The 24588-nt window shown below is 36.0% G+C and overlaps 1 protein-coding gene across 5 annotated transcripts; it reads left to right on the top strand.

The window, feature by feature from the left end:
* The first annotated feature begins 245 nt into the window (after positions 1-245).
* On the top strand, positions 246-10318 carry LOC149538111 (uncharacterized). 5 transcript variants are annotated; one of them, XM_089799486.1, is made up of 3 exons: positions 246-329; positions 8638-8661; positions 8786-10318. In XM_089799486.1, the coding sequence occupies exon 3, from the start codon at positions 8794-8796 to the stop codon at positions 9919-9921; it is 1128 nt and encodes a 375-aa protein (XP_089655612.1). In that variant the 5' UTR covers positions 246-329; positions 8638-8661; positions 8786-8793; the 3' UTR covers positions 9922-10318. The 5 variants fall into 5 exon arrangements, with proteins under 5 accessions (XP_089655612.1, XP_089655610.1, XP_089655611.1 ...); XM_089799484.1 differs by having other exon boundaries at positions 8638-8666; XM_089799485.1 differs by lacking the exon at positions 8638-8661 and adding an exon at positions 8215-8243.
* The last annotated feature ends 14270 nt before the right edge of the window (positions 10319-24588 follow it).

Genomic DNA, 24588 nt, shown 5'->3' with positions numbered 1-24588 from the left:
ATATTAATATCTAAATTAATACAATTTAATTATTAAAATCCTTTAATTATTAAAATCCCATGCCTTTCGAATTTGAACTTGTACTTATCCCCACTTGATCACGTTTCTCCTCCTAATCCAAGAATCTTCGCCGGCGTTCTGTGGCAGTGCACAGGGAACTTCTCCCACCGTCAAGATTGACTGACTAATGACGTCAAATGTAAATAATGCCCACGATTTAAACCGCCTTCTCCTGCCAACAAAGAATTCTGCTGTTGAGGAGGAATTAGTCGCTGGTCTGATTCCTGCGGCCAAGTTACACCTGTAAACGGAAGAAGAGAAAGAACAAGGTAAGATATACTTTAAAACAATCTTCGAAGTTTGTTCTCTTGTTGTTTAGATCTGTTTGATAGGATTAGTCTAAGCTGCTATCTTGTTTTGGGTAGAAATCTAGGGTAGGATGATTCGATGTATAGATGTCTCTGCTCCATGGCCTTGCGTCTAGACTTGAAATGGCTCCCCTGTTTTCTAAACTGAGAAACCAGTGCTTGAAACCCTAGGCTTCCGTAAATTTTACGACGTTGGTTCCTCCTTTTTAGGTGAGAATCAGATTTATATATCTTTGTCATTCGTGTGATTTGGCTACTGCTTTTGCATAAGCTATGTTGGTTCCCATCTTCCGCCTAATTTGATAGCTTATTTGTCTCCAGTGGTAGTATTATTCTCTTTTGTCAAATATTAGTGAGATTTTCAGTATTATTTTTAATTGCAACTCTTTACTATATCATCAACGTTTGGGTACATCATCGGTTATTTGCATCCATCCTTGTTTGCTGTTAAATTTGAGCATGTTGGGTGAAGCATTTTAGCAAATTTCAACTTTTTAAGAACGCCATCCATTTGGACGCAGCAGCCAAGTTTCTCTGTTCTGCTGGAGTCACTTGGTACCTGCGCCTAGCCTTGCGTGTTGGTGTAGACATCCACGGTGTTGGATGTGGTATTTTATCCAATTTCAACTCCTTGTCATGTAAGGTTTCGTGGCCAATGTTTATCGCTTTTGTATAAGTCACCTGGTACTTGCACCATGTCTGTGATTATTTCGTGGTATTTTATCAATTTCAATACTTTGTGTGGTCTTCTAGTTTTAGCTTACATAACTAAGGGTAACCTTTGTTGACGTCACCTTGTCTTGTCTGTTGGGATGTACGGCACACAGTATATCAGGTGATATTTTTCAATTCTCAACGCTCATTCATGTCTTATGGGTTTGAACCTGAGGCCCCTTTGAGACTTCAATTTTAAATAGTCACTTGAGCTCAGTTCTATTAATATGAGCATATTTCATCTTACTTTCACAGATTATCTAGTCTAGGAGGACGTAGGGCATATGATCATAGCTTTCGGTGGCAGGTTCTTTAGAATTAAGTTTACTTGTTCTAAGATATAGGTTCAAGTGAATTGTCAAAGTCAGATTTGATCTGAAGCTTGGACATGAGGTAGGAAGCTGGTGATAAAAAATACTAATCAATATGCAAGGGAAATTGAAACATGTCTCCTTGTAGGCTTTGCAGGCTTTTACAAGGGTATGTACTATGTAGGGCCTATGTTGGTGATGTCATGATGGGATTTTGCCAAACAACTGATATGAAAAAGAACATTGGCCATGGATTGAATCATGCAAAGATGCAGGGCTGAATTAAAGGCTAGGTTGCTACCGGAATTTATACGTTCTGAAGCTGATCTATTTTAAGATTTTTCGCAACAGGAAATCACAAAGTTCTAATCCTATTTTCCTTGGGCGCTTGTCTAATTATTGTAGCATACATTTTGTAATTTACTTTAATTGAGTTAACCAAAGTGTCGAATAATTTAATACTGACTTGAATTTTAGATAACTAGCTATTCAGTCGAATCCTAATGTGTATATTGTGGGTCCTCCTTTGTCACAAGGAATCACAAAGTTCAAACCCTATTTTCCATGGGTGGTTGTCTAATTATTGTAGCATGCATTTTATAATTTACTTTATTGAGTTAACCAAAGAATGGAATTATTTACTATTGAGTTGAATTTTAGATGATTAGCTATTCAGTGGAATGCTTAAGACTGTATTAGATTGTACTCTGTATATTGTGGGGGTTTAGCCTAGTTTGAGTTCATGCTCATGAAGATTTCTTTTGTAAGGATACATTTCTATTGCTTGGTGGGATGTGGAGTATTTCAGGAATAATCTTTTGTTGCAGTGACCAGATCCCATGTTAAAAATGTCTGACATAGTCGAGTTTCAACGAGTCTTTATAAGAAAATCCTTGAGTTGTAGATATGTGTGACTTCATGATCAAATAATCTCTATTTCTAAGTCTATTTAGAGTGAGCCACAAGGAAATGGATAAAAATAGGATTAATAGATTTCTGGATTAAAGAGCTTGTTCAGATATTGGTCATTCTTTTGTAGTCTTCATAGGAGTCACATTAATGGAGAGGTTATGTTATGAAACATGTGATATTGCTTTGTTTTGGTTGAAAATATTAAATTCTAATATCTTTATAATTTTCAACAAGAGGTGATTGTGTAGCAGAAGTTTCTTAAAAAAAATTCAAACATTTAGACCTGGGGAATATGCTGGTTACTAATTATGTAATAAATGATTATCCTGAAAGGTCAATTGCCATCCGACAAATTTGTGGTGATTCAGAGCAGGAGCAACTTTGGTTTAAACTTTATATACTAAGTTACCAGTTTGGGTTTGGTTCCAAGCTCGAAGTTTGAGAACCAGTTTGCAAGTTCGTCAAAAATTTGGAAAGGGTTTTGGGTTCGTTAGTACAAAAACATATATATATATATATATATATATATATATGAAGCATGATTTAAAATTATAATGTAGCATAGTAGCATAAACACGAAGGTTCAAAACATTAAAAATAAATCATAGCATCAAGTTCAAGTATCATTGTTTCACATTCATTGTTCAACTAATGGAATAAAAAGCTATTAATTTTCTTAGTTCTTCAATCTTTATCTTCTTCATATTCATCATCTTCTTCTTCTTCATCTTCTTCTTCTCTGGCATTAGTTTTCTCAGCAGTAGAGCTAATGCCAATGGGATCAGCAGCAGGAACAATGGTATTGGCATCAAATTCTTCAAAATTTGACAATGACAATGACAAAATGAGGCCACCAAAAGCATTTCATAACAATCTTATAGGAATGCAGATGCCAAAAATGTATTAATTTTGCAAATAAAAACACTTTATTGCTGTCCGCAGTGCTGAGAAAGCATGTGGTTCGAACTTAGTTCAATTTTCTTGGCCCGGTTCGCTCGGGTTCGAACAAACCAGATTGAACCAGCAGATGAAAATTGGAACCCTGCCTGAACTGGACTGCGAACTGGACCTGAACTTCAAACCAGCTCGAACTTCTGCAGTTCCAGGGGGTCCAGGGACGAAACAAGGTAACTTAGATTATATATATTTATTTATTTGAGTATTGGAAGAAATTAATCTTTTTAATATGTCTAAGAAAATTATTATTTTTATTATATAATCTGATTTTTTTATTAAGTTTCGATTCAGTCAATATCTAAATCTAAATGCAGATTAGAGGAGTAAGATAAAATATATATTAATTTGTATGATGGATGTTTAAATCAGGGCTACTGCAAAAGAAGGTGGCCTTAACTATAGCAGTTTTTTAATGTGGCTGACAATGAAGTGTATAATGCTGGCATTTTTTGGTAGACAAGTTGAGTTAGTACCTTTTTATGGATGGTCGGAGTGTCTTCTTGGCACTTTCATCATGGAGAGCGAGGAACTTTTGAAGTGTTAAAAAATATGACTAATCTTACAGTCTTATAAGGTTGATATGTTTAATGCAATGCGATCACAATTCTATGCATGAGTTGAACATGCATGTCATTGTTGAAGTGCTGTGACTTAATAATGAAATTCAGTTAAAGATGAACTTGGCGGCCATGTAATCAATGATTTAGAATGTTGTCTTTGATTTGTTGATTGTTATATTAAAGTGTGGGCTGCTAAGTTAACTAACTTGACAGGGTTGGTTGTTCAAATTTTAATGTGTTTGTTAACTTGTAAAGATGAAGACCACATTCTTGTATGTTTATATAATATGTTCCTACATGAATTTTATACCTTTTTGAGTTCACAGGTAGCTGAACTATTCCATGTCCTTTGAGAAATATAAGCATGGGAGTGTAACCTGGGGATCGAGACATTGAATTGCTTGCAATTCACAATCAGATTGGTATTATCAATCATCATCACTGAATGTTATGCAGTGAATGGTTTCTCTTTATTTATTTCGATCTTCTAGATCTAGTAGTGCTTAAATGTATTCCTGTAATGTCCCCATCTTTTTAGCGCATCGGTGGAGTTCTTAGCCTTTACGATCTCCAAAGGCTAAGTGGAGAAATAAGGAAAAATTGATTAAATTAATTTCTTATAATGTCATTTAATAAATTTAAAATAAAAAGGTGACTTTATATTTAATTAATTTAATTTTCTATAAGTACAACTAATTATTGCCTTGGAAAGGGGGAAGCTTCTAGAAAGTACAATTAAATAATATTTTATTTCCTTCTAGAAGGGTGAAGGAAAAGAATAAATAGGGAGGGCAGCCTCATTGTTGAGCATCGAATGTGTTGCCATCTACTCTTCTAGATAGCTTGTGGAGCCAAAGGTTTCTGCAGTTGTTATATTGATTATTGGGAACGAACACTCCCATTGATTTGCATAATTGAGGTCGTGAAATATCTTCCGAAGGGTTGCAACTATTGGAGAAGAAAGTACAATTAAATAATATTTTATTTCCTTCTAGAAGGGTGAAGGAAAAGAATAAATAGGGAGGGCAGCCTCATTGTTGAGCATCGAATGTGTTGCCATCTACTCTTCTAGATAGCTTGTGGAGCCAAAGGTTTCTGCAGTTTTTATATTGATTATTGGGAATGAACACTCTCATTGATTTGCATAACTGAGGTGGTGAAATATTTTCCGAAGGGTTGCAACTATTGGAGAAGATAAATCAGTCTTTTCATTGTGCTGAATTTATGGTTTAGGGTCAGCTTTGTGGAGTAAGAAATAAGTTGGGAATTTGCTACAGTGATTTGCAACAGGAAAATTCATGTTTTTGGAGCAATTCCAGGTTTTTATCCACTACATTTTGCATTAGATATTTAGGGTATTAGTAGGGTTTGTAAAATCTATTGTAGTCTGATTTATATCAGAATTTGTAGCTCTAATGTCTTATTGATGTAGATGCATATTTTCCTATTTGTAATTAGTGTTATTGAAAAACAATTGCATCTTCATTGTTAGTTGTTTGGTGTGCTCTTTGGAAGCAGAGTTATTAAAGTTTGGCATTTAGAAAGCAATCAGAATTTACATATGCAATATATCTCTCGCTTGCAAAATGTTTGACAAAATGTCAAACAATTGAAGTACAAAAGAATTTGGTGTTTGAAGAAGTTATAACCTGTTGGGGTTATTACAATTCCTCTGAAATTCGTGCCTACCTCTTGACTAATATAGAATGAATGATTTTTAATAGCATTTATCCTAGAATTTCCTAAATTGTCAAGAACTCTATAATTTCTAAAAGATTGATCGGTCTTCCACAGAATAAACACCTAAATGTAGAGTGAATGGAAGAGATGATTTTTGAACAAATGGACAAAAAATTCAAACATTTTCAATTTATAAATTCGTTTAACTTTTTGTTGATGCTCACATGCTTTTCTTAATTTGTCAAAAGTATTTTCTTTGACAACTTGATGGCGTGTGAAAGTGTTATGTTGGCTGTAATTTCTTGTTACAAATCTCTCCAAACAAGATGTCAATTACGTTATAAGCCTGTGAAGTCCTCATTGTTAAATGTGTAATCCTTACTTTTCTCATCAGGGTTATAAAAACACATCCTTACACATGTAGAGTGCTATTTCAGTGATTTGGTTGCAAATTTGCAATCATCGAGTGCTGGTGTCTTTTGTTCATCTGAATGAAGAAATTTTGAGCTGCAAGTGATGAGCAATTATATCTGTTAAATTTTGAAGTAGAGAAATTTAGATTTAAACATGTATTATCTCTTGGTGTGCATCATAGCACACATTTGCTAGTGGGGGCCCACAATTGGAATTGTCTATGCAAAAGCCATTTAAAAATAAATATAATGTTTAAGGTTTTGTATGGCCTTGACATTTTCTGTAGTGGACAGCTATGGTGAAAAGTTTGAGCTTGTTAACTGCATTTTTTTAATTTAATACATTATACCACAGTTGATTTGGCAAGATGGTACCAGTTGCTGTCTTTATATACTGTGAGGATGCCCTAGTCTATAAATAGTAAATTTATAATGTCAGATCAGACAATGACTATGAAGAATATTGACTAAACCATGGTAAATTCTAGCTTTATGCTTTGTTATCTTGAAGAACCTTCATTCAATTCAAAAAGGCTATTACAAAAAATAAAGGCAAATTATCATTTTTGCAATAATTGAAGGGTGAACTAAATTACAACATGAAATGTTCCTTGGGTGTGAGGATTCCATTCCATCACAGCAACATTCAACCAAAGGTAGACCATCTAAATACAGGGTCATGTTTTTATTGAATACAAGCTCCTTAAGAGCCAAACACATTCGAAAGAACCTATGGAAGGGTGAGCACTTAAAAATCCCCTTTTATTTAGGCACCACTGCCATGTTAGAAGCCAATCATGGAAAATTCCCACTTTAGATGTCCCTATGGGGAATTGAACTTGGGTTTCCAATTCCACAATGAGAACCCAATGTTATAACCAATTAAGCTCCACCCCATAATGGGTCATTAAACATTTCAAGGATAAGCATTAATTTATTGCAAGGACTTGAAGAGAAGTTTGGCAAAAAAAAAATGAATTCAATGAAAATCATTGTCTTCAGTCAAAATATTTTAATCATTAAATTGGTATGCGTTTTTGATGGTTGTGAATTGACTTCATTGACAATATGTTAAACGTGTGCCATATCTTATTAGATTGTGGTGGTAGGCATATTAATATATTGTAAGACATGAAAGATGGACGAGTGACACATGCTGACCTCCATGCAAAACACTAGGGTCAGGCAACATATTTATATACAAGCTAAGATATACAGAATTGTTTTGAGAGTTCACTTGTTGCCCACTTTTTTAAGCCTTTGCATATGTTCTTAAACCAATAACATGCGACTACTGTAGGCTGTGGTTTTCTAACTCGATGAGTGTAACTAATTGTCAGGGTGGAAAATGGTTGAACACCAAATTCTGACTTACATGCAAAACAATGTGCACAGGCAATATATATAAGTTTACAATCCAGAAGCACATTTTTGTTGTTATATGTCCTATTGGTTGAATAAAGTTCAAGCTCTTCCATACTGACTTGGATTACATGCATACTATCTGAGTTTCAGCTTTGTGGGATACAGAAATATTGTCAGCTTCATTATGGCATTTTTCTTCCTGATTTCTTCAGTCATTGATGATGGATTGTGGGCTTTAGTTTGCATAGATACACGTTGATCTTTAATGTCTTTAGTAGTTCCGTGGGAAAAAAATATTTTCAAAGCTAACAACTTATTGTGAGGGTTTTTTTGCTCTTTCAATTTTATGTATGCAATTATATATCGGACAACTTAGAGATCAATAGTTCATTTGTTTGTCTTTTGATATAATAGTACTTGATTAAAGGCTACCTTGGAGGCTCAAGTACATAACACATTTAAAGGTGGGTTGTGACTTGTACTCATCGATGATAATTGTGAGGCAAGACCGCAAGGCATTTTGTACTAAAATTGTTGCCAATCTGGAACACACACTAGGGTGAAAGCTCTCCTGTTGATGTGTAACATTGCTTAGACGTGCTTGTATGCTTTGTGGATCCCCTAGTGTTTTGATTAATACAAATTTACATGTGTAAAAATTCTGTTGTTGAAGAACTTTGTCATCAAAGAGATGACATAATACACAAGTTGAAAATTTGGCTCAAAATTTCTACTCAAAAGGGACCATGGTTACTGCAATTATTTAACTAAGCACTTCATCTTATTTTAAATTCAAAGAGAGAATATTCTTTATCATGGAACTAGTTGATAAATATATTGCAAACTGGTTTTTTGAAGTATGGTTGGGTAGAGAAACCATTGCTTATTGATGTGTTGTCTGTGTTTTAATTAGATATTGGCTCATCTATTGCAGATTTTATCACATCTCACTATGCTGGTGGTGTATGCTACTTCCTTTGTTTGGGCTTTGTGATACGGGATTTAATTTTAATTTTATGCTGGTTCATATTTTTCTATGGATCCCCTAGTGTTTTGATTAATACAAATTTACATGTGTAAAAATTCTGTTGTTGAAGAACTTTGCCATCAAAGAGATGACATAATACACAAGTTGAAAATTGGGCTCAAAATTTCTACTCAAAAGGGACCATGGTTACTGCAATTATTTAACTAAGCACTTCATCTTATTATAAATTCAAAGAGAGAATATTCTTTATCATGGAACTAGTTGATAAATATATTGCAACCTGGTTTTTGAAGTATGGTTGGGTAGAGAAACCATTGCTTATTGATGTGTTGTCTGTGTTTTAATTAGATATTGGCTTATCTATTGCAGATTTTATCACATCTCACTATGCTGGTGGTGTATGCTACTTCCTTTGTTTGGGCTTTGTGATACGGGATTTTATTTTAATTTTATGCTGGTTCATATTTTTCCAATTTGAATGTAATAGGTGCAACATGTTACTGTGTTTCTGGAGCAGGTCGCACAATGCCAAAAGGGACTAGTAGCCATGGTTTGGCTTCACGGAATTATAGATCTTCTCCTTACCCTTTGAATCATGGTAAAGATGAGGACTTGGTACATAATTTTTCTGAGGCTGAGGATGCTCCATTGAAAAATGATTGGGAAGATGCGACATGTCCCATTTGTATGCACTCCCCTCATAATGCAGTTCTTCTTTTATGCTCTTCTCATAAGAAAGGATGCCGTACTTATATGTGTGACACTAGCTATAGGCACTCAAATTGTCTAGATCAATTTCGGAAAGCATATGAGACAAGTAGTTCCGATCATTCTATAGGAATCTCTACTAGTAGAAGCTCGCATCCGGCAACTCTTTCAAGATCAGAAGATACTAGTGTGGAAAGGGATGTTATGGATACAGAAGCTGGCAGATATTTTCGTACAAGATCTATGGTTTCTAGCAGGCAAAGTGGACATATTGTAGAAGGCACACTATCAGATTCATTTGATAAACATGACGAACCTGCACTTGTCTGCCCACTTTGTAGAGGAAATGTTGAAGCTTTTACTGTAATTGAGTCAGCTCGCAAATATTTGAATGCCAAGACAAGAAGTTGTGCTCAAGAATCCTGTTCCTTTGTTGGGACTTATGATGAGCTTCGAAAGCATGCACGGCATGAACATCCGCATGCTAGGCCCTCTGAGATAGATCCTGACCAGCAACGGAAGTGGCGAAGAATGGAGCAACAACGAGAGCTTGGAGATGTCCTTAGCACTATTAGGTCGGAAATACCTGGTGGCATGGTGTTTGGGGATTATGTAGTTGAAGATGATAACAATGAAAATGAAGTCGATGACATGGGGATGGATTTGCCTGGTGATGAGAGCAATTGGTTGACAGTTTTCTTTCTCTTTCAGGTTTTTGAACCAACAAGTGCTTTAAGAAGTGGCAGGAATACATCTCCTCGCCGGAGAGGTCTTGCAAGAATCTTTCGGCGTGCTGGACCAGATTCTGCTACCAGGCAGCGCCATTTATGGGGAGAGGATTTTGAAGGCAATGGTGGCACTGAGAGTAATACATCTGGCAGCAGTGATGCAGGAGAAAATGCTATTAATTTGGCTATAAGGAGACGTAGAAGTTGGCGCAGATGATACAGAGCTGAAGAAAATTTGAGGTCTTCTGTTGACAAGAATAAAAATTTTCAAATATGCATATCTGGCCACACATTCTTGAATATTTAGTTAAGCTCGGCTGCCCCCTGCTTATTTTCATTACGACAGTTACTATGGCATGAATAAGTAATGTTGAATGCTTCTTATTTTGTTGCAATCGAAAACTTTCAGTTTCTTCAAGCTTTTCTCAAGCTTTTTGTGATTTTCTAGTTTCATGATTTACTGTTAAAAGAACATTGGATTGGATTGGCAATCCTTCGTATTGTTGTTTTGACATTCAAACCTTCTCTATAAATTGATTAGCTGCATCGTCAAAATGTAAAAGCTCTTTTTCAGTGTTCTACTGACATTGAATTGATCTCCGTGCTTGATACAATTCTCTATCAACATTGATTTGAGAGCCAGTTTGAAAGATTGACATAATATTTGTTGAAAATAGATTAGCAAAGTTGTCATTGTAAAGATTTATATTATTTATCTAGTGATGAGTTTAAAAGGGGAAAATTAATAGCAGTGTTTAGTAGTCGAGATTTAGGTTTCTTTCTGCATTTATTTTGCTTCCAATTATTTTAGCATGCGTCACAACTGCATTTAAGGTTGATAATTTCTGTTTGCTTAGTCTTGTTTCCAATTTTTGGAGTCTATTTGTATGGTACTGTTATATTCGATGCCGGTTCTTTACTGACTTGCTACTGAATGGGTTCCATAGGCGTGGCTTTCCTCTTGCATCAGGTATGTGTCTACTAAAACAAAGGAATCGTAGTTAGATGAATTTTTGAAAAATGTTATGCAGTTGGTTACACAGTTTTAGATGTGAAATGATAGCATATTAACATTTATTAGCCGCAGTAGTCCAGATGAACTCATGTCTTGCTTGTAAATATTTGTTCTTTTATAATATTTTCAACTAAACAGTGTTTAATATTCTGTTCTATAGGTTGAAGCCAAGAATAACTCGAATTTCTTGATTTGTGTTTTAATACATGCACAAAGCATCTTCAGGGATAGCATACAATTTGAATTTAGAACCATAGAAATATGTCTAGGTATTGAAGATTGCAACAAGTTCGTAAGGAGTGCTCTGTTTTGATCTACTTTAAAATGACATGGGCCGTGTTTTGTAACCAAGCTATACTCATTTTGTAACATGCAGCTTATAGCTGTAAACTTCATATTGCTTGTTCCTCTGTATCTGCATTTTGTCACAGCTGTAGTTGTTGCTACATTACTTTTACTAGTAAGCTGTTTTCGGTCTTGTTGTTCTATTTCCCATGGAACTTTAAAAACGGTAACTTTCATGGTTGAAGTTAATTATGCTTCTTATAATTGTATTGTCCTTTTTTTTTGGGCAAAGTGCTTCTAGTTGGGGTTGGTTCCACTTAATTAAAATTGAGAAACAAAGGTTACATATTCATCATGCTAGTTAATGGTGAAGATCATGATGCGTTGCCTTCAAGGATCATATGCAGCCGCTCAATCTAAGCAGGGGAGAAAATGTTTACATTCTGGCCCATGATGCAAGGTTAAGACTGCATGTTGTTTTTGCTCAGGCCTTCCATCATGAGTGTAATGGCCTGCTTCATGTCCTTGTTTTCTCTTGCTACAGGAGTACACAGCACATGCCCTACCAACCCTTCCTTTAGATCTCGGATTAGTGGGGTGATGTTGTTGTATTGGCCCTGAACACTGGAACATCAAACTAGTTTATTGCCCTTTCCTGCTTCCAGACATTCTCACTGTATTGTAGAGGAACTTCTCTAGAATCTTTGCATTTTGGACATTAGCATGTACTAGATGCTTTGATTGAAAGATTGTTTTGATTGGAGTCTCCTCAACATCCCACAAGACCACACATATTTCTCTTAATTGCTTCGCTGTGTTTGGTCACATTTACATTTGCATCCCTTATTGATAGAAACTTCTCATCTTCATTTGTTCTTTATAAATCGTTGTCTTAAGATGTTTGCAAGTTGAGCAAGCATTCTCTGTATGCTCTATCCTTTGAGCATGCCTTATATCCATTCAGCTTATGGGTCTCTGAAGCAATCTGATACTTGAATCCACTTCATGCTTCAAAGAGTTGGTTTGCAGCGTACTTTGTGTTTGGTAGGCTTGAAGCTATGTATTTTTGCAAGTCACACTATGTCACCAATCATTTGGTCTGCTTGAAATGACGATCTCAATCTTTTGGTCAATTGTATGGTTTTAAAAGTAATCTGCCATACCATTGGCATCTCTGTAGCATGCTTTAAAGTGTATCACTCGATTAAATCTAGGTATTGGTAAATCTTTTTTATCCACATTATTGTTTTCTAGTTAGGTGACATTTGTGCAATGATCACATTTATCCCTATAAAAAAGTCTCCTTTGATATTGGTTCAAGTAGGAGATTACTTATCATTGAAAATTCTGCCATTCTGTTGGTTCCACAAGTGCCATATGACTGATGCGTGCACTTTCGACAACATGGGACCCTTACGCAGCCTTGGTGAGGCCTTGAATACTATTTCAAGGTTGTTTGATAAAGGGTGCATCCATCCAAGAGGAACTAGACCAGCATATTTAGGCCATCTCGTTGCCGCAAGAGGTGATTAACAGTCTTCACATTTGTTGCAGGAAGGACAATGGTGGGGGCTCATTGTACCAATTCGTTGGAGTCTATCTTCTGTAAAGATACATCTGTGGAGGGTTGTCCAGGCAAAGGCTCCCACTCTGGGGAGCACGTTAGCGCTCCAACATAGATCCTTCTGCCTAATAGCATTGTTAATTTCTACGGTGATAAGTTTGTAACCAATTGCGTGGAATATTTACCAGATTTAGCTGCATGCCATGGAATTTCATTAATTTCTATCTCAGATTAGAAGTTGGCGACTTGATGGCCCTCTCCCTAATGCTTCACTCTGCTGTACATTCAACATTTTGACAAAGTTCCTGCATTGGACAATGCTCTTTGTGCAGCAAGGCAATTTTTAATAAACTACATGGTTGGAAAGCATTTCAAAATCTTACCACTCAAATTCCATTCTTCCTTAGACTCTAGATACTATGATGTAATCCCACACAGTCTCCATATGTGACAATCATGCTTTGTATGGCTTTTCCAAGCCAGGGATTTTGACAAGTCGGTCGTAGCCATTTCACATGTCGAACCGGAAGGAAGCATCTCACTTATTTATTTTGTAACCTCCAAGTGAGATTTTCTTTGATTGTTGGTCTACATGAGTATTTTTCAAATCTGAGATCTGTTAGGGGGATTAGCGATTGCTAGACTTTGTGTAGGTCATCACTATCCAAATACTTGCTCTCAAAATTTTGCTATAGTACACATTAGGATTCTGAAATATTCTCCACACGAGCTTGGCCCCCCAATGTGATATTTTGCTTTTGAGTGTCTTGAATGATTGTCGCCACATTATCTTTTTCCCTTTTTAATCAATGGAATACATTTAGTATCATTCAACTCCTCCCACATGAACTTGTGTTTGTACATGCACATGATTTTTATTTCTTTGGTAGCTTTGTTAGACAGATTTATGCACGATGACATGTATATAGGTATGACTGCTGTGACAAGTTTTAGTGTGGTTATTCTACCCGTCAACGTGAGGCATCTTCCTTTATAACAGTCTTTTTCTTACCTTTTTCCTTGAGTCCTCCATAAAGCTATTTTGACTGATGCTGCAAACTTGTATTCATAGATAAATGACTGGGGGTACATCTTTTGTCAATCTTAGCAAGTTCGGATCTCTTTGCTGGGCTGATCTGTTATTCAGAAAGAAAATCTGGGATTTTTCAAAATTTATTTGCAAACTTAGCAAGTTTGGAACTCTGAGCTGGCTGTTGATGTTCGGTAATGTCCCCATCTTTTATTTAATTAATTAAATTAATTACTGTATTACAAGGGAGAAGCTTCTAGAGTGTGTATTAATTATTGGAGAGGGGGAAGCCTCTAGTAATTTAATTTTCTAAAAGCACAATTAATTATTGTATTGCAAGGGAGGAGTTTTTAGAGAGTATTAATTATTGGAAGGGAGAAGCTTCTAGTGCTTGCAATTAATTAATATTTTTTTTTTTTTTAGAAGGGTGTAGGAAAAGTATAAATAGAGGTGGGAGAGTCATTGTTTAGCATCAGATGATGATTGTGAATGGCATTTGATAAAAGTTTGGAGGTGTGAGTTAGAAATTTGGTCTTGGCATTAGAGGACGTTCATCCTCTTTTGTAACATTCTAGACGTCATTCCCTCGGGGTTTGGCTTTTCGAATACATCACTATGTATTTGATTTTATCATTTTGAGAACTAATATTATTTCAGCAGTGGTTCAATCTTCAATTTGCATAAATTCCTTCTTGCTCATGTTATGTGGATTGAAACTTATGCAAAGACATTAAACTCGCTTTCAGCAATTGGTTTAGTTCTTGGGCATTTCCAAGGTGCCCATTACAATGGTATTCGAGCTTTCTTGCAAAGTCTTTCACGAAGTTATAACCTGTGGGTGCCCATTATAGCTAGGGTGCCCATTACAGTGGTATCAGAGCTATAAGTCCTGCCATCTTGTGGAGATCTTCAACATCTATGTTTGAGCATGCGACAAGGGCTTTATAATTTTCGCAATATCGAAGCAAGACAAAGTAGGAGTTCAGACTTGCAGAACGAACATGGTAGTTCATTCGTGCAGAGGGACATACAATCCAGTTATACAAATACAGAGAAGATATTCTTTGAACAAGACAACAGTATGGGTGACGAAGATAATAGGAATATGGGTCTAAATCAGGAAAATGTAATGTTCAGGTTACTGGATACATTCAAGAAGCAGAATAGGCGAATGGATATGATGCAACAAGAGCAGAATAAACGAATGGATATGATTTTGGAGCTAATGGCTAGACAAATGGGCATCAATATTAATTCGGGTGATGCCAACAATGGAAACAACAATAATAGAGGCAATGATAATGGAGGCCGAGGCAACATTAATGGTAATAATGGACATGACAACAATGGGAACGAGGTTGATAATTTTAGACATGTTGCACGCCCAGCTCAAACAGCCAGCGCGAGACCTCTTCTACCCACCTTCCCACCTAGAGATCCAGTTCAACCGATTAATGAACCGCAAATTACGAAGTTACAGGATTAGTTCAGGAGGGATTGGGAGGCTAGTGGACTAGAGTTTCAGGTGGACATTTCTTTCAGAGATTACTTGGACTTGAGGATGAGACACATGCCCAGATTAGGAGGAAGAAGTCAAAACCTTGAGCTGAAAAAGAAAGTTGGGAAACTTTCTTTACCTTATTATGATGCTTCAGGGAAGATGACCGCACGAGTTTGGGTGCAGAAGATGGATACATACTTGCAGCTGAATCCTATGCCTGAAGAGGAGGCTACAAAGTATGCAGCTATTCACTTGGATGGACCGACACATGAGTGGTGGCACCATGGCATGGTGACCTTGGGACATAATCAGATCACTTCTTACGAGGAGTTCACTAAGAAACTCAGAGAGATTTGATATTAGAGATCCTGAATTGCAGTTTAAGGAGTTGGCACAACTTAAGCAGTGGGGATCAGTTGAGACGTATGTCAGCGAGTTTCAGAGGTTAGCTGTGTTGGTCACAAATATTTTAGAGAGGAGGTTGGTAGTGTTGTTTATGGATGGACTCTCAAAAACCTTGCTAGTTGGGTTAAGGGGCATGACCCAGCTACGTTGCAGGAGGCCACTAAAAAAGCTTGTGACTTAGCACCTTCTTCACCTTCTTCATTAAGGAACATATTTTAGCACAACGATTCTTATATGAAAAAGGACAAGGAGAAGGACAAAACAACTTTTCACAAGGATGCTCAGCCAAAAAGAGATAAGTTAGATAATGACACTTTGAATGATTTAAGAAAGAAGTTATGTTTTCATTACAGAGAGTCTTGGGATTTATCTCAAAAGTGTCCTCTCAAGGCTAAGACAAATCAAATGGAGTATTTTTCAGCATAAGAGTCACAATCAGAGAGGGAGGATCAACACTCTGATTCAGATGAGGATAGCACTACAGAGGAGAACATCATTCCTGAGGATGAGAAGTCATTAGCATGATTAACGAGGGCTCAGAAGGCAATCACATTTAAGGTCAGGGGTACTATCCAAGGGCAGAAAGTGATCTCACTCATTGAATTGGGGCTACACATAATTTTATAGATGCACAATTGGTAGCCAAGAGAGGTCTACAGACCGAGGAGCATGTCGGATTTAGAGTCATCGTAGCTAATGGTGACAAACTATTATGCACTCGGAAGATATCTAATCTCTATATCAGGTTTGGAGATGGCTATGAGTTGGAAGATGAGTTCTATGTGGTAGACATGGGAGACTATGATGTCATCCTCGACATGATATGGATGGCCTTTCTAGTAGAGTTCATACTTAACCTTACAAAATTGGAGATGAGATTTCAGCATGAGGGAAGAACTGTTGTACTTAGAGGACTTTCAAATGGGAGTTGCAAAGTATTTTCCTTGAGGAGAATGCAAAAACTTTTTCGGCATAATAACATAGAGTGGGTAGTAGAATGTTTCACTATGCCAACTTCACAAGAGCCACAAATGAAGAGTCATCCACCAGATATCCAGGAGATGCATGACAGGCACACTAAGGTATTTGGCGAGATTTCACATGGGTTTCCTCTTGATAGGGGGATAGAGCATGTTATTGAGCTCGAGGAGGGAGCCAAACCAATCATGATTACTTCCTATTGTCATCCTAAGAAACATAAGGATGAGATAGAGAAGGCAAGTAAGGAGTTGTTGGAAATATGGCATATTAGGCCTAGCAAGAGCCCCTTTGCTTCAATAGTAGTGTTGGTAAAGAAGAAGGATGGGACGATGCGCATGTGCATTGATTACAGGGCATTAAATAAGAAGACCATTAAGAATAGATATCCCATCCCACGAATAAATGAGCTGATTGATGAGTTACATGGTGCATGCTTTTTTACAAAGATTGATCTACGGTCAAGGTATCATCAGATCAGGATGAGGGAGGAGGGCATTGCGAAGACAACTTTTTAGTGTCACCATGGCCACTTCGAGTTTTTGGTTATGCCATTTGGGCTAACCAATGCCCCTGCTACATTCTAGAGTTGCATGAATCAAGTATTCAGGGAGTAGCTTAAGAGATTTGTCTTGATTTTCTTTGATGACATTTTAGTATTTAGTAAGACTTGGGAGGAGCATTTACAACATTTTGAGATGGTGTTGTCCACTTTGGAGAAAGAGTCATTGTATGCCAAGGAATCTAAGTTGGAGTCTGGGATGACTGAGCTACTATACCTTGGGCATATCATCAACGCAAATGGAGTTGGGGTAGATCTTGAAAAGTTAGGGCTATTGTTGATTGTCCTACTCCTACGAATCTTACACAACTTAAGGGATTCCTTGGTCTCTGCGGATTTTATAAGAGATTTGTTAAGGGATTTTCACAGATTGCTGCACCCTTGACAAACCTTACTAGGAAAGGGGCCTTCACATGGATAGAGGTAGTTCAGAGAAGCTTCGATCGTTTCTTCAAGGTGATGTTATCATGCCCAGTACTAGCTCTACTAGATTTCACAAAGCCATTTGAGCTTCATTGTGATGCGTCAAGAGATGGGATTGGGGTGGTCTTGATGTAGGAGAAGCATCCCATTGTTTTTGAGAGCAGGAAGCTCCGTGGAGTGGAGAGGAGCTATTCCATCTTATGATTGGGAGATGTTGGCTATAATGCATGCATTGGCTAAGTTTCAGTCCTACCTAGTTGAGGGAAAGTTTGTTATCAAAACTGATTACAATAACATTAGATACTTCATGAGCCAACGTGATTTGAATGATAGACAACAGAAGTGGATTACGAAGTTACACTTTGACATTGAGTTTGTCAAAGGTAAGAAGAATGCGGTGGTAGATGCTTTATCTAGGAGACCTCATATTTGTGCTCTAGTTGAGATTACAGGAGATTGGAGAAATAAGATCATAGAAGAGTATGCGAGGGACACTTGGGCTTCTGGAGTAATTGCAGGCACCATACATGATAATCGTTACGTGATGATGGACGAATTGATTACGTTCCAGGGTAGGATATATTTGATTCCTTCGTCACAGTTTAGGGAAGTAATACTGAAGGCATTCCACGATGCACCTACAACTGGACATCCAGGGATCTTTAAGACCTATAGGCAGATCCGTGAGCGGTTCACATGGAAAGGACTTAAGGATGATGTTTAGAAGCATGTCAGAGAGTGTGTAGTTTGTCAGTAGAATAAGGGAGAACACACATATCCTGCAGGGCTGTTACAACCTTTGCCCATTCCGGACAGGAAATGGGAAAGTATTTCTATGGACTTCATCACCGGGTTACCATGAGTATAGGGGAAAGATTGCATCTATGTGATTGTTGACCAGTTGACGAAGTATGCTCACTTCTTTGCTATTCCATCCACTTACACAACAACACAGGTGGTCGATCTTTTCTTCAGAGAGATATTTAAGTTACATGGGCTACCTAGTTTTATTGTCAGTGATTGAGATAGTAAATTTATAAGTAATTTTTGGCAGGAATTGTTTAGGTCGTGTGGTATAGATCTAACACCTAGCACTAGTTATCATCCATAGATAGATAGGCAAACAATGATTGTGAATAAACGGGTGGAAGGATATCTGAGGACTATGTGACTGCATAACTGAGAGCTTGGGTCAAATGGCTACATATGGGGGAGTACTGTTATAACACCACTTATCATATTTCCATCAAAATAACTCCATTCATGGCATTGTATGGTTATGAAGCACCTATTTTCATGGACCTGGTTTTGGGGGATAGTAGAGTGCCCAAAGCAAAACACTTCTTGCAGGATAGTTAGGATATTTTGAGGGTGCTGAAGGAGAATATACAACAAGCCCAAAATCAGCAAAAAATGTATGCTGACTAGCACTAGATAGAGTGTAGCTTCGAGGTTGGGGATATGGTTTACTTGAGGCTACAACCATACAGATAGTCATCACTCAAGAAAAGTGGAGCAGAAAAGTTGAACTCTAGGTTTTATGGCCCTTACAAATTGATTCACAAGGTGGGCGAGGTTGCTTACAAGATTGAGCTTCTGGAGGGCAGTCGGGTGCATAATGTGTTTCATGTGTCAAGGCTTAAGAAAGCCATCGGTCAGAGAGTTGTGCCTTCAGCAGAATTGCCACCATTAGATGAAGAGGGAAAGCTTGTATTGATTCTTGAGGCCATTATGGATCCTAGGGAAAGGACTTTGCGAAATAGGGTGATTAAAGAATATTTAGTCAAATGGAGATATCTGTCAGAGGACGATGCTACTGGGGAAAGTGAGCAGGTGCTACAACAAACATGATTGAGATTACTTGAGGACAAACAATTTCAAGGAGGGCAGACTGTAATGTCCCCGTCTTTTATTTAATTGATTTAATTAATTACTGTATTACAAGGGAGAAGCTTCTAGAGTGTGTATTAATTATTGGAAAGGGGGAAGCCTCTAGTAATTTAATTTTCTAGAAGCACAATTAATTATTGCAAGGGAGAAGTTTCTAGAGAGTGCATTAATTATTGGAAGGGGGAAGCTTCTAGTACTTGCAATTAATTAATATTTTATTTCCTTCTATAGGGGTGTAGGAAAAGTATAAATAGAGGTGGTAGAGTCATTGTTTAGCATTGGATGATTGTGAATGGCATTTGATAAAAGCTTGGAGGTGTGAGTTAGAGATTTGGTCTTAGCATTAGAAGACATTCATCCTCTCTTGTAACATTCTAGATGTCATTCCCTTGGGGTTTGGCCTTTGGAATACATTACTATGTATTTGATTTTATCATTTTGAGAGCTAATATTATTTCAGTAACGGTTCAACCTTCAATTTGCATAAATTCCTTCTTGCTCATGTTTTGTGGATTGAAATCTATGCAAAGACATTAAAATTGCTTTCAACAATTGGTTTAGTTTTTGGGCATTTCCAGGGTACCTAGTACAGTGGTATCAGAGCTTTCTTGCAAAGTCTTTGACAAAGTTATAACCAGTAGGTGCCCATTACAGCTAGGGTGCCCATTACATGTTCAAAAAGAAAAATTGGGATTTCTTGAAATTTATTTGTTGTCTAGAACTTTTAACATACCCAGCTAGCATGTTTTTGATAACTTCTGTTTCTTGTATCCAAGGAGTGCCTTAAATTAGGCCATCATTTGTGAAGTGTTGTTAAGAGGTTACTGGAATACTTTGTGATATCTTGAATTATTTCCTTTTGGCCAACTCTACATGTTAGTGCATCTGCCCGCCATTATTACGAAAAGAGTGGGGACGGGGGGTCTCCTTACTGTATTCCTTTGTTCCTTCGAAAAAAACTGCATTGCGCACCATTAATGACTAAATATCTTGCTCTTGAGATGGTTATACCCAATTTAACCATTTCTTATCAAATCCAAAAATTTCCATTGTTTTGAGCAAAAATCAACAGCTCTATTGAACCAATTTCAACATCATTTTCAAGGTTAACTTTTTTAAACAAATGGATCACCTTATGGTCAGTGATGATGCCATAGACAATGTGTCCCCAGGAATGTGGTGATGTGTGTTTTATGACTGCACCAACCCAGAATAAAATACCAAGGTATCTTATCCCCTCTTGAGCAAAAAAATGTGTATGCTAAGATTTGGAAAGATCATAGAATTGGCTCCAAAAATGTTCTTTTATGTCAGTTATTGACTATGGATAAGCTCAATGGTTGATTGGATATGCTAGTATGACTAAGGGACTTGTGGCGATTGTTCTCAAGATGATTCAAAGAATAATGGGTATGGGAGCTATTCATATGATATGGTAATGTAATAATTTTTTTGGGGAATTTCATGAAATATGCAGTAAGTAAATGATAAAATGGCTTAGAAGTTATCCTCTAATCTAATAATTTGGAAAATAAGTACTACAATTAAATCTACCAAACTTTGCTTTGCCAAAGTCATCAACTACACAAAGTTGGTGCAATCTATAAGGTTTGTGCAAAGAATTGTTATATCCCAGTGAATTCCATCATAATGAACAATGCACATCAAAGTGAAAGGCAAAGAATCCACATAAGGTTTTCGAGCCAACTTTATGTTATGCTTAGGAATTTGTGAAGATCAAAAGGTATGACCAAGATGATTACCCTGTAACAATATTATTGATCATATTACATTCATTTAAGTACTTGATAAACACATCTACTCTTAAATGAGAGAATAATGAAACTACACAAGCACCAAAACAAGTAATCACCATGAAACCAATATTGGAACAAATGATATTTGTAGCTTGTAGCCAACAATTAAACCCCATATAGGTTTCAAATTGCAATGGGTGGCCATGATTGAAACAAAATAGAGATCTTGGATTTTGCCACCTTAACCCTTGTTAGGGGTAGGGTTTGGGTATATTCTAATTGCATCATTTTGTAACCAAGACATGGCTTTATTTCTTTTAAATTAATGTCCCTTTGACCATTTTCATGTACATGCTTGGGAATTCATCTTTTTGAAATGGATTGGGCTTTTTGACTATCGACCTTGGATTTCTGAAGGGGCTTCAAGATTTTGCACCCTCCCTTTGTTACTTATTCTTGAACTTCTGATCTTTGAGGTCTTGAACCTTGAATGTCTTGAAATTGATTGCTTGTGACTTGGACGTCTTCAACATTGGAAATGGAAATGGAATTCTTCCTCTTGAATAATTGACATAAGAATTGTTCAAGGAATTAAAATAGAAACATTTCTACATTTAATTAAAGAACTATGAATAAAATTGGAATTTAAACAAGAGAATCACTTAAAATTCTTAAAAATTTCTACAAAGCATGTCCTTTCTCCTTATGTTTCATTTAATTGTTGACTGAATTGTATTTTAACATATTAATTTGGTGAGTGACTTGGTACTTCACAAGAATTTTGACATAGTTCCACCTTTTATGGAATCTCATCAGTATGCTTTAAATATTTGGTCTTTATTACTTTTCCTTATAAGGACAACTTTTTAAAAAATATTGAATAAATGTATATTACAAAAGAATTGCAGTCTTTGATTGCAATAAGAAGTAATAAGTAACTAGAGACACAAGATGAACATGTCATGGCCATAGCAATACAAACAACAACAACAATGCATAATACTAAAATAAGCAACAAAAGAGCAAGATTCGACAACAATGCATATTACTAAAATAAGTAACAAAAGAGGAAGATTAGTCCTGTAGAAGTGCTCTTAAGTGACATCCTATGCTGAGCTTTTTGCCAAGCAATTGGGTAATTTAAGATTAATTCATTGAATTTGGAAGTCCAACTTCAACTTTTTTCAGTCTACTTGTAGTTGAGGAAAAATATTAGACGATAGAAAATTTCTAAGTCTTATAAATACAAACTCCCGGTGAAAATTATTGCAATTATCAAAGATAGTTGTACACCTTGTCCTCTATATATGGATTAGTATATGGATACAAGTAACAAAAATTCGAAAACTCTGCTACCTTTTTCATTTGAGGTATTAAGATGACATGATTTGGTTTTTAAAAAATTGCTTTTGTTTAAGTGGTGTGCTGTTTTGGGGATGTTGGTTGGAGATAAACAATGGTTAAAAACAAGATAACTAGTTAAAATTGCATGGCTCGTTCACATTTGATTGAAAGTCTATAGTGAAATAGGTTTTTTCTATATATTTGTCTAGAAAAAGTATGATTCCCCCAATATGTAGATACCCTTGGAAAAGGAATATATTGGTCAAGGAATAACTATGATTATGATTATGAATTCAACACTTTGAATTTCAATCCTTTCGTTGAACCTTTATTTAATTTTATTCGGTTTGAGAAAGGTCTTAGAATTTAATTTTTTTACTTCAGTTTTATTCTCTATCTCTTCCATTCTAAATTATTTGGGAAAACTATTTTACTAAAAGAAGGGTATAAATTTATTCATCATAGAGAGTTACAAAGCAAGAAATGCTAACTCAAATAGAGAAGAGCACTGCACAACCTTGTCTTTATCTACTAATTGATCCAACATGTGAGGATTAACTCTATATTTATTTTTACCATGTTCAACTTACCAAAAAAATTGTCAAAATTGGTGATGGGGTTCTCATCGAGATCTACACACACACTATAATGGCAATATGATAATGTAGAAGAGAGATCACATGCATAATATTGTTGGGGAAGATGTTTCAATATATTGATATATTGATAAATAGTTCATAATCCTCAAGGTAGCCAATGTTGTACATAGGAAGACATCCACATTATATCTTGTATAAGATAGTATTCATTTAGGTGTGCAAATCACTAAATCCTTCGAAACCTTGTTCATTACCTATTGTAATTCATTACAAAAGTCTTTTGAGGGATGCACTCACATATCAACATCAACCTATATTGATAAAAACATCATATTTCAAATAGTATAACTTGTTATATTTCCTTGAACCACTTATTCTTCAAAACAAGCGAAGATGAAAAATTGAAAGATTAGTACAAAACATTGCAAATATAATGTCATTCTCCATCATTCAATAATCCATAGGTGATTTCAACAATGAGTTCAGTGTGGTGGTGTATCTTGATCCCAAACTTGATGCATATTTTTTTGTACCTATTTGATCTCATTATTTCAGATTATGCCTTTTTAAACCCTAGTCGATATATTGACTCCTTTCATTCTAGGTATATCCATCGTGGTTCACTTGTAAACACTAAGTAGTATTATGCTTTGACGATGGTTTCTTTTATGAATCTTGTTAAAGAATAAAAGCATTTATTTTCCTCATGCGATTTGTAACAAAATTAACTATGAAGGAAAAGGTCTTGGTTTACATGAGCAAGAAACCCTTGATCATGTTGATATACTATTAAATGAGCTTTGCATACCTCTTTCAATCTTGATGATTGTGAAACATATGCCTTTCCTAGTTCCCACAAAGAGATTCTCGCTACAAACTTATTATAAAACAATGTTATTCTCACTATTCACAATCAACATATAATACTTTGGACCCATCGACTAGAATAAATAGAAAAATCATTTTAAAATGATGAGGTTATTCTAGAAGCTTATGCAATCTTGTGATCACATTCCCTTAGAAGATCAGAAGTAAGGATTTTAGATTCCATTGAGTTTATCTATAAATTTCAAAGAACAACAAAATGTTTTAGAGGAACCATTAGAGCCCATATTTGATATAGATATAAGAGGCAAGCTTCACACTGATGGTTCACCCTCCTTGTCAAGAAAGTTGTAGACATAAATTTGGGTACAAAGGATACACATAAAGTGGAAGAGAGTAACTTTAAATCTTGAGCTAAAGATATGTCTTCATGATAGTTAGAGTTTATCTAGATGTATTTTCTTGGTCATGTATTGATATGTGTAAGTTGAGTGTGTAATGCCCACTCAGGAACCCAAAAGAAATAAATTTAATGTTACAAAGTTTATGAAACTATTTTTTTAAAAGTTTAAACAAATCAAAGTAAAAATGCAGAAGTAGTATACACATACACATAACACGACATTTACACAAATGTATTTACAATACATATTTCATTCCTAAAGAGTTCTTTCACATTGAGTCACATTTAAGAAAGTTTAATTAA

This window comes from Cupressus sempervirens, chromosome 9, assembly GCF_028749045.1.
Source record: "Cupressus sempervirens isolate cs-2001-9-10 chromosome 9, ASM2874904v1, whole genome shotgun sequence".
Taxonomy (NCBI): domain Eukaryota; kingdom Viridiplantae; phylum Streptophyta; class Pinopsida; order Cupressales; family Cupressaceae; genus Cupressus; species Cupressus sempervirens.
The sequence above is the reverse complement of the archived record's forward strand: the minus strand, read 5'-3'. Positions and strand labels throughout refer to the sequence as shown.